Source organism: Hyaena hyaena, unplaced genomic scaffold, assembly GCF_003009895.1.
Source record: "Hyaena hyaena isolate Hyena2069 unplaced genomic scaffold, ASM300989v1 scaffold_25, whole genome shotgun sequence".
Lineage (NCBI taxonomy): Eukaryota > Metazoa > Chordata > Mammalia > Carnivora > Hyaenidae > Hyaena > Hyaena hyaena.
Window position 1 is genome coordinate 2,184,187 of NW_024080657.1, and position 13,634 is coordinate 2,197,820.

The 13,634-nt window shown below is 52.1% G+C and overlaps 1 protein-coding gene across 1 annotated transcript in view; it reads right to left on the reverse strand.

The window, feature by feature from the left end:
• Positions 1-13,634, reverse strand: part of KIAA1755 (KIAA1755 ortholog) — a 40,655-nt gene that overhangs the window by 12,974 nt on the left and 14,047 nt on the right. Inside the window, exons 3-7 of the mRNA XM_039227157.1 lie at positions 10,455-11,766; positions 9,821-10,009; positions 3,681-3,804; positions 1,027-1,120; positions 123-209 (exon numbers count right to left, since the gene is read on the reverse strand). Coding sequence (XP_039083088.1) covers positions 123-209; positions 1,027-1,120; positions 3,681-3,804; positions 9,821-10,009; positions 10,455-11,766 — 1,806 coding nt within the window. The remainder of the gene's footprint in view (positions 1-122; positions 210-1,026; positions 1,121-3,680; positions 3,805-9,820; positions 10,010-10,454; positions 11,767-13,634) is intronic.

Here is a 13,634-nt window from a genome sequence, read left to right on the forward strand (position 1 = left end):
CAGAGGCAGGGCTGGGAGTTGTAGCGCCCAGCCTTGTATCTGCTGACCTCCACTGGGTTATTCCAGGTGGGTCCTGGCTGGTGAATCCTGCGCCCCCCCGCTCAGTTCAGTGTCCCCCTCACCTGGGTACCAGGTAACATTTCTAGCTGGAGAGCGGCCTCCTTCTCTCCCAGGTAGAACACAGCGCAGATGGAGGCTGGGGCCAGAGCCTGTCAGAGAAAACCATTTCAGAGGTGAAGTTCTGCCTAGACCTTCACTGAGCACCCCGCTAACAGGCAAACTGCTGGGGGTGGGGGTGGAGATCGGCTGGGACATGTATTCGGTATGTTTGGAAGGTGAATCATTGCAAGTCAATAGAGCACCAGGTCCAAGCTGTGTTGCAAGCTTCCTAGATGACCAGTCCCCTCTGAGCCTCAGTTTCCCCATCTATAAAGTGAGGAGGAGAAGGAAGAGATGGGCATCAGATCATAAGATAAGTGTGCCAATGTTCTGCTTTCTCTGCTGCTTAAACCATCAACTTAGGAACCCCTTCCTCCCTCCTCCGTTCATAAGGCTCCTGGGACATAGGTCTAAACCCATCAGGGTGGCCACAGAGGTAGGTTGGTAGGTGAGCACCTGAGCTAAGGAGTCAGAAAGAAACCTCCTGGGACCTCTGGGAAGCGAACCTACTGGACTTAAATGAAAGACCATGGGAAGAGAGAGCCAAACTGCCACCAAGGCAGGGAGCCTGGCTGCGAATAGCATCCTCCCAGGAGAACTGGGCCAGAAGTGGGCACAGCAACCAGGCCTCGGTGACAATATTTGAGCCCCTGAATCAAGCTGTGTAACTTCTGGATTATCAAGACACATGAACCAATGAACTCACTCTGTCTTCAGGACGGGGCTGGGATTTCTGTATCTGCAGCTAAGAGTTGCCACCTGGGGCTTCTGGTCCCTGCTCTGAGCCCCCTGGGATCCATGCATGTCACAAGTCCCCCGGAGCTCCCAAGCTCCTTGCTAGGCTGAGGCTGTCTGCCTCCCACTCACCTGGGTGGCCTGCAGGGCACTGACCAGACCAGGGTGTGGAGGCTGTTTCCGGGCATCAATCACAACCGCCAGCCCCTTAGTTTTATCTTCAGGCCTGTGGGCGGGAAGGAAACAGCACTGGCAGTCTTGCTGGGTGGACGGGACTTTCTAAGGGGAAGGACCTACTGGAAGGGGGGGGCTGGCTGCCAGAAGCCTTGATTTATTGGTGAGCTCTTCATCTTGCAAGACCAACTGCCCATGGCTACCCCGCTCCAGGAAGCCCTCCATGATCTTTCTCCAGGCAGAGTCCATTGCTTCTTCTTTCGTGTTCCCACAATACCTCACGCAGCCCTCCCTCACACCCTAACAATCATAAGCTATAAGCCACCATCCCAGTTGCAGTGGGTGAGTCGCCCAGCATTCACCCACCCCTTCCCGTGGGCAGAATCCTGCTTGGGTTCAAGAATCCAGTTCCCTCCATAGAACAGGTCCCCCAGCAGCTGGTTCCTAATTGTTTGAGGTCCAGAGTAGTGAGCCAATTTCTCTGGCCAATGGTTGCTTTAAGCAGGGGTCATGTGACATGTTTCTGTCCAATGAGAAGCGAGGAGACGTCTGCTAGGGGACTTCCGGGAAAGATCTCCTTTCAGAGGCTCTTACTAAGAACTACAGAGACCAAGAAAGATAAATTTCCTTAGAAGTAAAGACATTTTGAATTGGAATTTGTTACTTGCAGCCGAAACGCTGTCACTGGGACACTCTGTACTTTTCAGGGATTACTTTAGGATGTCTCAAACTGGCTCAATTGTCAGGACTTGTTAAAAATATCAGCTCCTCTGGATGTGGGGGGGAGGGGGGGAGGGGCATGGAGGAGGGCACTTGTGGGGATGAGCACTGGGTGTTATATGGAAACCAACTTGACAATAAACTATTTGTAAAAATAAATAAATAAATAAAAATCTGAGTTAGCAAAAAAATATATATATATATATATATCAGCTCCTCACTCCCGCCCCTCCCCCATGCCCCCAGACATCTGGCCAGCACGTACAGGGTGGGGCGGGGAGTCTGCGTGCTTCCAAGTGCCCTTGGCCACCGTGATGATCAGGCAGGTTGGGAAAATAACCCCCAATGCCTTCAAGCCTTGCGTCCAGCCAGTTCATAGATAAAACCAGAGGTCGCCTGCATGGAGGTGGAATTTTGGCCCTGACACAGTATCTGCTCACCCGGGCAAGCTGTTTCATCTTGGTGAGAGCCAATTTCCCCATCTGTAAATGGGGCTAATAATAATTCCGGCCCCGTGGGGCTGCAGTGAGGACCGATGAATTCATTAGCATAAGGCACTCAGTGACTGCAGTAGAGCAAGAGGAATATAAATGTCTTCTGGTTGCTATCACCCTAGAAAGGAAACTGAGGCACAGAGCAGCAACATAGCAGACAGGAAGAAGAGACTCTTGGAGGTGAGGTGTCATGTCCCACACCTCACTTGCCTCTGGCCCTGTTCACGCTGGGAGAGCGGTTTGTTTCCACACGGACCTTGCCACGGGTCTGGAGGCCCCTGAGGTCAGGGCCCGGTGTGAAGCTGGGCCCAGTCCACTGCAGTTTACATTGGTCATCAGAGTCCACTTGGTCATCCCTTTTTTTCAGGCAAGCCTCACAGGGGGAGGTCACCGCCCCAAGATCAAAGATTCTAGGACTCTGTCTACCACACTGGCCACTTCTCAGCACAAAAAGGGGGTCCCATCTCCCCCCTCAGGCCAGGAAACCCACATTGCTTTGGAGAAGAGGAAGAAAAATCTCAATGGCCAGCAGGTGGCAGTGATAGCTCCCATGAGACAGAGCACGTGGGGAAGGTTCCAAAGGGTTCCTTCCATGAGTCTTCCCACCCCCTAACTGCACAACCTCTAGGCTGGGTTGGGGTCTGTGGCCACAGTCCTGAGCAAACACCACCTCTGAGACCCTCTAGCTGGGAGCTGGGACTCCGGGAAAGGATGGGCCTTTCCCCAGCCAGTCCAACGTGAAGTATGAATGGTGGGGGAAGAGAGCTATGAGCAATCAGCCTGATCACCCATTACTCACAAATTCTTCCTCATCCATTCACTCACTCACTTGCCCTTTATTTTCAACAGTATTTATAATTATCAGATGCCAGCTCAATTATCACCTCTTCAAGATGTCCTCCTTGATTTCCCAGTTGAACTTAGTCGCCCACCCTTCTCACTCTATAGCAGTGGTTCTCAAACTGCATCCCCAGCTGAGCAGCATTGTAGCATCAGGACGTTTGTTAGAAATGCAACTTCTCAGGCCCAAGATGTGGATCAGAAACTTGGGGTGTGACTCAGTGATCTGTCTTAACAGCGCTCGGGGCGATTCTGATGTATGCTCGAGTTTACGGAACACTGATTGACAACACCCGTCTGTTTTCTTCACCACACTGACACCCCTGAGAGCTTCTTGTCCACGCTCTGTTTCTTGCACACCATCCACCCCTCCCCCACCGACCTGGGAGCTCCCTGACGGCAGGGATTAAGTCTGTCCTGCTTTACTCCCCCAGCATCTGGCTTGGGACTGACTCTGGGAATAGAAGGACCTGGTGCCTCTCCATTCAGTCCCTGGTCCTGGGCTCTGGGCCAAGAAATGGAAGGGAGACAGAGCCACCGGCTGGCCCAGCCCCTTACCTGGGGACGGTGCACAGGTAGGAGAGCAACTTGGTGACTTCTGAGACGGTGCACCACGGTGCCTCCCAGGCCCCCTCAGCGGTTGACACCAAAAGCAGGCGCCTGCCCGCCCTGTCCCGACCACCTGGAGGAGACAGGACACACGTGAGCAGCAAGAACTACGGCGAATCTGCTCTAGAGCCTCCGAGTCCCTCCACCTGCGATGGCTTTTCTCTCATTCCCCGCGAACTCTGAACTCTTAGCCTTTAAGACCCAGCTCAAAAGCCACTGCATCGGAAAAGCTGTCCCTGAATGCCTCCTCCATGCAGAGTCAGCCTCATCCCCCTGTGAGCCCCCTCTGCCTGGAGTATCCTGGGAGGCTCAGCTTATGGGACAGACTCTGCCGCCACGTGATGGGTTCAAGTCTCAGCTCTGCGCTGACTCACTGTGTGTCCTTGGGCCAGTCAGTGGGCCTCTGAGCCTGTTTCCTTGTCTGTTAAATGGGGAGAACAGAACACTGAGCTGATAGGTGATTTTGAGGACTAACGGAGACAGCTCCTGAGAGGCACACTGAGTCGAGGGCTCGGTGACAGCAGTGGTTATAAGGATCGTCATCTCTGTCCTGTCTGTGCCCCCCGTGTGGTTGGTGTGCAGCCCGTGGCCACCAGCTCACTATTTACTCCAGCAGACTTTTACCCCAGGTCGTTCACAGACTATTTCCTGTTCCAGGAATCAGGGCTGTGTGACCCACTCTCCCCATGGGGGTTGAGAGTCTGGGGCCCAGGGGGTCAGCACAGCCGGGCTGCGCTGGGGCGAGGGCAGAGGACAATGGGAATATGAGGCCCAGGCCTCTGGAAACTGGGCCTGTCTCACATCCTGGGCTCAGAGCCCGGCCCCGGAGAGTCACATCACACAGAACTTTCCTGCAATGGTCACCGCCCACTCCATGTGGGCACAACCCTCTACAGTGTGTAAGCGTGCAAGACCCTTTATGGCTCGTGAAGCCTCGGACACAGACTTAACTACCTTCCTAAGTGCTATCTTACACAGGGGTGCAGACTTCTGGAACATTCTTTCACATATGCTTGAAAATTTCATGGAATTCAAAAAGTTTAAAAGATCTACATCTGTGTGTGTGTGTGTGTGTGTGTGTGTAACTTCATATCCTCTCGGTATCACGGGTTTGATTTTTTCCTAATATTCATCCATAAATTTCAAAAGGAAAAACATTGTGTTGGGGACAATATGGGAAATCTGAATATGAACTGGGTGTCGAGTAGTGTTAGAAATTATATTTCATTTTGTTAGATGTGCTAATGGTATTGTTGTTATTAGGGAAAATACCCTTCTAGTTGAGGGAGGCATGCTAAAGCATTTGGGGGTAAAATATAAAGATCTATCATTCATACCTAAGTGTTAAAACTTCTTAAATCTGAGTAATGGGTACGTGGGTGTGCATTACACTACAGTCTCTACTTTTTTGTATGTTTGAAAATTTTCATAATAGGAAGTCAAAATACATGAAATGATTAAACCATGAGGAAACAACATAACCTGCAAAGTCAGAGATGTCTGTCCGTGTCCCTCTGAAATCCTCTTGTAGTCACTGGGGCCGTCGGGTCGGAAAATGCCACATCACGTCCCTGGGCCCATTTTACTCACGAGGAAACGGGGGCCTGGAGAGGGAAGCGGCTTCCCAGTCTCCCACAGAGCCAGGTCCCTAACCTGGCCGTGAGGCTGGGGCTCATGCTTGGTCCAGCCCTTGACCACATGGCAAGGTGAGCTCTTGTTTGCTAGACCCATGATGGGAGCTCGGTAGTGGCTCCCGGGGTATGACTCCCTTACTCTAAACCCTCCGTGGCTCCTCATGGCCTCCAAGAAAAGGTGCCGGCTTCTTGCCCTGGCACTTAAGTCCCCAGGGTCTGCACGCTCTTCCGGGCTCATTTCATATACTTTGTGTTATGGGCTCTATCATGCCCTCCCCACGCATCTGCCCCCTCCCCCATTCCTATGTTGAAGTCCTAATCCCCGGGACCTCAGAATGGGACTGTAGTTAGAGATAGGGTTTTTAAAGAGGTGATTCATGGGGCGCCTGGGTGGCTTAGTCGGTTAAGCGTCCGACTTTCGTTTAGGTCATGATCTCGCGGTTCGTGGGTTCGAGCCCCGCGTCGGGCTCTGTGCTGACTGCCAGCTCAGAGCCTGGAGCCTGTTTCAGAGTCTGTGACTCCCTCTCTGTCTGACCCTCCCCTGCTCACGCTGTCTCTCTCTCTCTCCTAGAAATAAATAAAACATTAAAAAATTTTTAAAAAAATAAAGAGGTGATTCAGTTAGAATGAGGTGATTGGGGTGACCCTAATCCAGTCTGACTGGTGCCCTTATAAGAACAGGAAAAGTGGGGGCGCCTGGGTGGCTCAGTTGGCTAAGCTTTTGACTTCAGCTCAGGTCATGATCTTACAGTTTGTGCCTTTGAACCCCACATCGGGTTTGCTGCTGTCAGTGCAGAGCTCACTTTGGATCTTCTGTCCCCCTCTCTCTGCCCCTCCCCCACTAGTGTGCGTGTGTTTTCTCAGAAATAAATAAACATTAAAAAGAAGAAGAAGAAGAGGGGCATCCGGGTGGCTCAGTTGGTTAAGCATCTGACTTTGGCTCAGGTCATGATCTCACGATTGTGGGATCGAGCCCTGCATCGGGCTCCATGCTGAGCATGAAGCCTGCTTAAGATTCTCTCCCTCCCTCTCACTCTGCTCCTCCCCTGCTCGCTTGCTCTCTCTCTCTCTCTCTCTCAATTAAAAAAAAAAAAAACTGTTGGGGCACCTAGGTGGCTCAGTCGGTTATGCATCCAACTCTTGATTTCCACACGAACCATGAGCAGTGCAGAGCTTGCTTCGGATCCTCTGTCTCCCCCTTGCTGGCTCTCTCCTGCTGGTTTTCTCTCTCTCTCTCTCTCTCTCTCTCTTAAAACTAAATAAACATTCAAAAAAAATCTTTTAAAAAAACTGTTGCACCTTTCTGCGGCATTATTCACTCCCAGTGATGGGGGAAATGATATGTGATTCGACTGGCAAGCAATTTAGAGCATTTTTTATATATTGAAACACATATGAATGTATTCTTAAGCGGAATACACAATGGAAAGAAATTTTAAAGATGAAAAGATATGCGCAGAGCATCCAAGAGCTGGGGATAAGGTCTCAACCCCTGGGACCCTGTATACTTTCTCCTGCATTCGGGGTGCTTCTGTAACGACTCTGAGAAGCCCTCTCCAAAGGCTGGTGCCCGCGGTAGGCATGGTTATGACTCCAAAGATGCCCACGCCCTAATCCCACCGCCCGTGGGGTTGCCAGCTTACCTGGCAAAGGGACTTTGCAGATACGATTAAAGCAGGACCTCCAGTTGGAAGATGAGCCTGATCACAGAGGCGGCATCAGCTAATCTCATCATGTGATCCTTAAACACTGAACACCTTTCCTGGCTACAGGCAGTCAGAGAAAGGTGGGAAGACAGATGGACAATGTACCAGCACATCTTATGCTGGTGGGGCTGGTCCGAGAGAGAAGAGAAAGGTGAGCATGTAGGGAGGAGAGGAGAGTCTTGCTGTAGGGACGTCTCTGAGCCGGTGAGCAGGAGCGCAGCACCAGCGAGGGCTCACCTGTTCTAGAATGCGGGCTGTGCCGACACCAGAGGGCGGCTACATGGGGCAGCAGGAGTCTGTGGGCTCCTTCAGGAAGAAGGAAGGTCCTGAGCTGAGAGGAAGGCTGAGGGAGGCAGTGGTGAAGGTCGGAGAAGTGGCGTGCAAAGTCATCGATGGGGCCGGTGGGGGAATTCACTTAGGACTCGGGAAGTGAAGGATCCACAGCCCCACGGGGCAGGTCAGCATCACGAGTCTGACGGGCCACCTGTCGGCACAGCTGTGTGGACCCCCAGCTTTGACCAGCTCTGAGGGTGCGGGTGGGGATCGGGCAGGGAGCTGGACTTCACAGAGGCTGGGATTTATCCAGGGAAGGTGGAAGGTGGTAGGGAGAGACTGGGGGGCCTGTGAGCGAAAGGGAGAGATTGTGATGAGGAGCCTGGGACCTAAGCTGGGAAGGAGTGAGCACATGGCGGAGGTCACAAGGAGAAGGTGGTTGAACCAGTAGATTGAGGGCCTGAGGGACCGAGAAAGGACTGGAACTGGGCCAGTGGGGGAGCAAGGAGGAGGGGCAGTGCGGTGTAATTACGGAGGTGGCTGTGGCAGGAGTAGCTGGGGGAATGAGGACGAGATCACTGGAGACGAGGAGGTCAAGGGGGGAAATGGAAGGAGCATCTACATGGAGAACATTCACTCACTCAGCACATGCGCTTTGAGCACCCCCCATGCACCAGACACTGCTCCAGGCACTTGAGATCCGTCAGTGTGTGTTCCAAGTCCAAAATTACAATAAGAGTCATTGTGGAAAGAATGACAGTGAGCCAAGTCCTGCCTGCTTCTTCTCCTTTTACACAAGGAAGAGCCTGGGGCTCAGAGAGGGCAAGCGACTCCTCCAAGGCCACACAGGAAGCTGACAGAACTGAAATCAGAGGGGCGCCCGGGTGGCTCAGTCGGTTGAGCGTCCATCTTCAGCTCAGGTCATGATCTCACCAGTTGTGAGTTCAAGCCCCACGTCGGGCTCTGTGCTGACAGCTCAGAGCCTGGAGCCTGCTTCACATTCTGTGTCTCCCTCTCTCTCTCTGCCTCTCCTTAACTCATGTTCTGTCTCTCAAAAGTAAATAAACATTTAAAAATTTAAAAAAAAAGAACTGAAATTAGAATGGTCTCCTGCTTCCCAGAGCAGGGCCCTTTGATGGATAAAATCTGAGCACTTGGAACACGACAGCCGTAAAGGATTGTGAAATCCTTCATGTCCAATACGGGGGAAAAAACAGCAGGAGCCATGATAAAGACGACCAGGAAGAAGACAGACAGTGCTCCCCTAGGAGCTTCGAAAAGACAGAGCAGTGCCCAGGAGCCTGCAGGGACGTAGGAGTCTATAAGGTAAGATAGAATTTCAAGACAGCAGGTCCCAGTAGGTCTCATTGTGGTCTCTCTTACTCCCGGACACTTACACATCCGGTTTCCTTTGTCTGGAACACTGTTCCCACCCCTTTATCTGCATAACGCCTACTCATTCTACAGGACTGAGCTCCATATTGCTTCCACCTTCCTCCCTGACCTCTCCTCCACCCCAAGCCTGGGCCATGGTGCCCATCTGTCCTCCCACAGAGCCCTGCACGGCCCCACAGCTGCAGTGTGTTTACACTGGATTGTAATAACCTGTTGTAAAAACCTGTTGCATTTTCTCTACCACTAGAGTATAGACTTCTTGAGAGCAGAGCGCACACCGGACTTGTTCCCTGCTGAGTCCTCAGTGCTAAGCCCAGAGCCTGGCTGTACACAGCAGGTACTAAAGAAATATTTATTGCAACGATGAATAAATATTAAACGGGAGTGAGAATGCCCTCTGTACTGGATGCTGGTAACACGCCGCTCTGATCTCTTTGTGGGACTGGAGTACCCATCTCCCAGAGGCTGTTGGCTTTGGTCGTATTGGCTCACAGATGCTCCCTTCTCTGGAGAATTGACCTCAACCGAACTGGATCATGGGCTCACCCTGCATCCCCATCCCAGGATCAGCCCGGGCTAATGACCAACAGACCCAAGCATACAAAAGACCTGCCCCCTACACCTTAAAATGGAACCAGCTCTGTGGTGTCATTGAGGCTCCTGAGCTCTTCATGGGGCCAGGCCACACCCTTGCTTAGCTCCTCCCCTGATCTGTCCTGCTTCCCTTACTCTCCTTCTCCTGAGAACAACCTTCAACAAGTCACTTTCCCAAGGAGCCCTGTCTCAGGCCCTGCTTCTAGAGAACTGACCTAAGACATCTTGCTGCCTCACTGAAAGCAGGATGGATGGATGGATGGATGGATATCTAGAAATTGCTTTCATAGAATCCAACTCCTTCACCGGAAAAGTGAAGACCCTGAGTCTCAGAGAGGATTGCTCCAGAACACAAGCCTCTAGGACTTTCCCTGTCTCCTCCACACCCACCAGCATCAGGATGCTCAGAGGCTGCCCTACTCCCTACCCCCACCCCCGCCACCAGCACCCTCCCCTTCACCCTCAGCTGCCCTATAATCCCCGAGACCTGGCAGGCATGCTATCCGTGACTGGAAGATTTCCAGACTCAGAGCCCCAATCCTAGGCTCAGGCTCTGGGGACTCCTCATCCAGAGGGGGGCCTATTTCTGGAATGACTTCTGGGAAGCCGGCCTTTTCCCCAGTCAGTGGGCCTGAGTCAGCAGCTGGGCCAGATGTTTTGGTCTGAGTCGTTCCAGCTGGGGATGAAAAACAACAACAAGGAAACGGGTATTAAGCAGAAGATGGATTTTCCCAAAGGAAATGTCTTCTCTTGCACCTTCTGACTGCTAATAACAGCTTCTGCCTATTGATCTCTTACTGTGTGGTGGGCGTTGTGCTAAGCTCCTTGCTTCTGGTGTGTCTTTGAACCTCAAAATGACTCTGGGAGGCAGGTGAGGCACTGCACAGAGAAGGAGTCCTTGACTAAGGTCACCCAGCTGGTGTGTGGGCTCAGGCCATCTCAACACAACCCAGTTCCAGACCCATGAGACTTCAAGCCTCTCGACATGCCACCTGTGCACTAAATCCCTGAGACCGAGCCAGTTCCGAGGGGTCTCTGTCCCTGGCAACCTGTGCCACCTTGTCACCTGGTCACATCCAGAGAACAGCACCCCTGTCCAGCTGAGCCAGCAGGCACCTTACCTGTCCCCAAGCACCTGGCTCGGTTGGGTTTGGGAGAGGAGAGCGAGCACAAGACTCTCCAGGGCCTGTCGTGCTGGAGGGAGGCTTTCTCAGGGGGCACCGGGGCTTGCCTCTGTCCTTTCAAGAAGGAGACTCTGAGCCCAGGAGTAGGGGATCTGGAAGAGGAGGTGTTCCGAGGGGGGCCAGTCTCAGGCTTGGGAAGTGTCCCATGCCCCTGTCTGGCCCTCTCTTCCATCTTGGTTTCAGGGGCTGGAGCAGCAGGCGGGGAAGCTGAGCACAGGTGTAGGAAGGATGCTCGTTTTGGGTCAGGCCTGAGTTGGACCATATTTTCTGGGTTTCCCAGAGGTTCTTGCATCTCAAGGCCAGAGGCACAGGGCAGTGGCTTTCCAAGGATGTTGAGGTAGGGCTCCTGGGGCTGATGTTCTGAGTCACGGCTGGGTGGGTTAACTTTATAGTTGACCTTCCTCCTCAAGATCAACCCGCAGGTCTCCTCTTCTGCACTTGCTGGCTTCTCACAAGCCCATTTTTCCAAGGAAGGTTCCCCACTGTCCCCCAAAAGAGGCAGCATCCTTTGAGAGAAAGGGATTTCCTTAGTTCTGGCTGGTTCCTCCAGTGCCCCCAAAGGACACCCACTGGACGTCTCCACTTCCCTACTGGGAGACCCTCCTCTGCTCTCCAGGAGGGCCACATAGTCTCCCTCGAGGTCCTGGCTGGCCACGCTGTCCATCCTAAGGGCCACCTCCCCAGGCCTGGCTTGTTCCACTTTGATGAGTCCAGGGTACTTGTCCCCGTGAGTCCCGCCCTTGCCCTTGGCCAAGCTCCGGGCAAGCAGCACCTGGCTGCCTGAGGGCCTGGGCTGATGAAGCTCTGTGGGGCTGCTCAAATCGAGGGCCTCTAATTCAAGGGACCCCCAGGCTGGGGAGAGGACATTCACTGCTTGGGGTCTGTCATCCACAAACTCTGGGCTGGCTATCTTGGCCCAGGGCACAGGAGCAACCCCATCTTCTGAAGCTACCAGGCAGTTGTGTAGGGGGCCCCCCTCAAAGTCACTGTTGATGGCCTCCAGCCACGTTTGGGTGAAAAGTACAGGGTAGGATGACGCGGGAACAGGCTTCGTGTCCACTGTGCGGAGGTCCAAGGAGAGGCACTTGACCGTGATGCAGACAGACTGCTCCTCCTGGGGCTCCACTTGGAGGTAGAAGTCTCCCTGGCGCAGTAAGAGGGGATTGAGGGGGGCCAGGTGCACCACGACCTCATCCCGCAGGCACAGCGGCCAGCCCTCATGCAGGAAGACGCGGCGTGAGTACGGGGCCTGCGGACAGAAGGGGGGCGTCAGAGAGCCCGGCCTGAAGGACCCTGCCCCTGCCCTCGGGTCTGCTTCCTTCTCTCTCCCAGACGGACCCTCGAGCAGGTCGGGCAGGAGAGGCGCCCAGGATGCAGCATCTTAGGAGACCGCATCTCGGGATCTGACAGCTCACATAAACCTGAGAGTGGGTGCCTTCTCTTGCCTTGCCCTAGTCCTGGCCCTGACCTTGAAAATGCTTGCTAGCCTACTAGCCCAAGGGAGAAAAGTTCCGAGCGGTAGGCACTAATGAGCAGATGCCTTTCCCGTGAGGACTGTTTGGCTCGGGTCCCCGTCCCCTCTCCCCACGTATTCAAAACCTCTCTCAACCCCGCTCAGGTCTGAGCCTTCCAATTTAGAGCCTGGGAGATATGGGTTCCAAGGTCTGAATCACTAATTTGTGCAAATTACGTAACTGCTTCAAGCCTCAATGTTCATACCTGCAAACAGGAATTACAATATGTATCATATGGTTGGGTGGGTAGGAGGATTAAGTGAGATTATATATATGTGTGTAAAAAAAAAAAAACCCACAACACTATGCCTGGCATACACTACTAAGTGGATGTTCAACCAACATTAATTTCCTCTCTTTTTGACATTTACCCTTTGAAAAATTGTGGGAATTTTCAATTAAAAAATAAAACACACTAGGGGCACCTGGGGGGCTCAGTCGGTTAAGCGTCCAACTCTTGCTTTTGGCTCAGATCATGATCCCGTGGTTGGTGAGTTCGAGCCCCGCATCAGGCTCTGTGCTGACAGCTTGGAGCCTGGAGCCTGCTTCGGATCCTGCGTCTCCCCCTCTTTTTGCCCCTCCTCCGTTCATGCTCAGTGTCTCTCTCTCTCTCTCTCTCTCTCTCAAAAATAAATAAACATTAAAAATAAGTAAATAAACCAGTCTAGGAGTGCCTGGGTGGCTCAGTCAGTTGAGTGTCCAACTTTGGCTCAGGTCATGATCTCATGGCTTGTGAGTTTGAGCCCTGAGTTGAGCTCTGTGCTGACAGCTCAGAGACTGGAGCCTGTTTCAGGTTCTGTGTCTCCCTCTCTCTCTGCCTCTCCCCAACTTGTTCTCTCTCTTTCTCAAAAATAAACAAAAATATTTTTTTAAAAAAATAAATAAAATAAAATAAAATAAAATAAAACAGTCCAGGGATGCCTGGGTAGCTCAGTCAGTTAAGCATCCAACTCTTGATTTTGGCTCAGGTCTTGATCTCACAGTTCGTGAGTTTGAGCCCTGTGTCGGGCTCTGTGCTGACAGCACGGAGGCTGCTTGGGATTCTCTCCCTTCTTCTCTCTCTCTGCCCCTCCTGCCCTCAAAATAAATAAACAAAACTTGAAAAAATATAAAAAATAAAATAGTCACTTACTGCATTTATACCATTCTATAATGTTTAATGCTTATTTTTTTTGAGAGAGAGAGGGAAGAAGCATGCAAGCAGGGGAGAGGCAGAGAGAAAGGGGGACAGGACCCAAAGTGGGCTCTGCACTGACAGCTGAGGCCCAGATGTGGGGCTCGAACCCAAGAACAGTGAGATCATGACCTGAGCCAAAGTCAGATGCTTAAGTGACTGAGCCACCCAGGTGCTCTAATTTTTAAGTAAAGATATTACAGGGAGAGCAAAACAATACTGAGCAAAAAGTCAGGAAATCTGACCCTTCCAGTAACTTGCTGGATAACCATGAAAAAAATCATTCCATTATTCTGGGCCTGAATGTTTATTATTTCTTGTCTTATGGTTTGTTTGTTTGTTTCCCTTTACTGGGTAACAACATGGCAGGTGAGGCAAAACTTAAAAAAAATTTTTTTGTTGTTTAAACAGAAGGTGCCAGCACGTCTC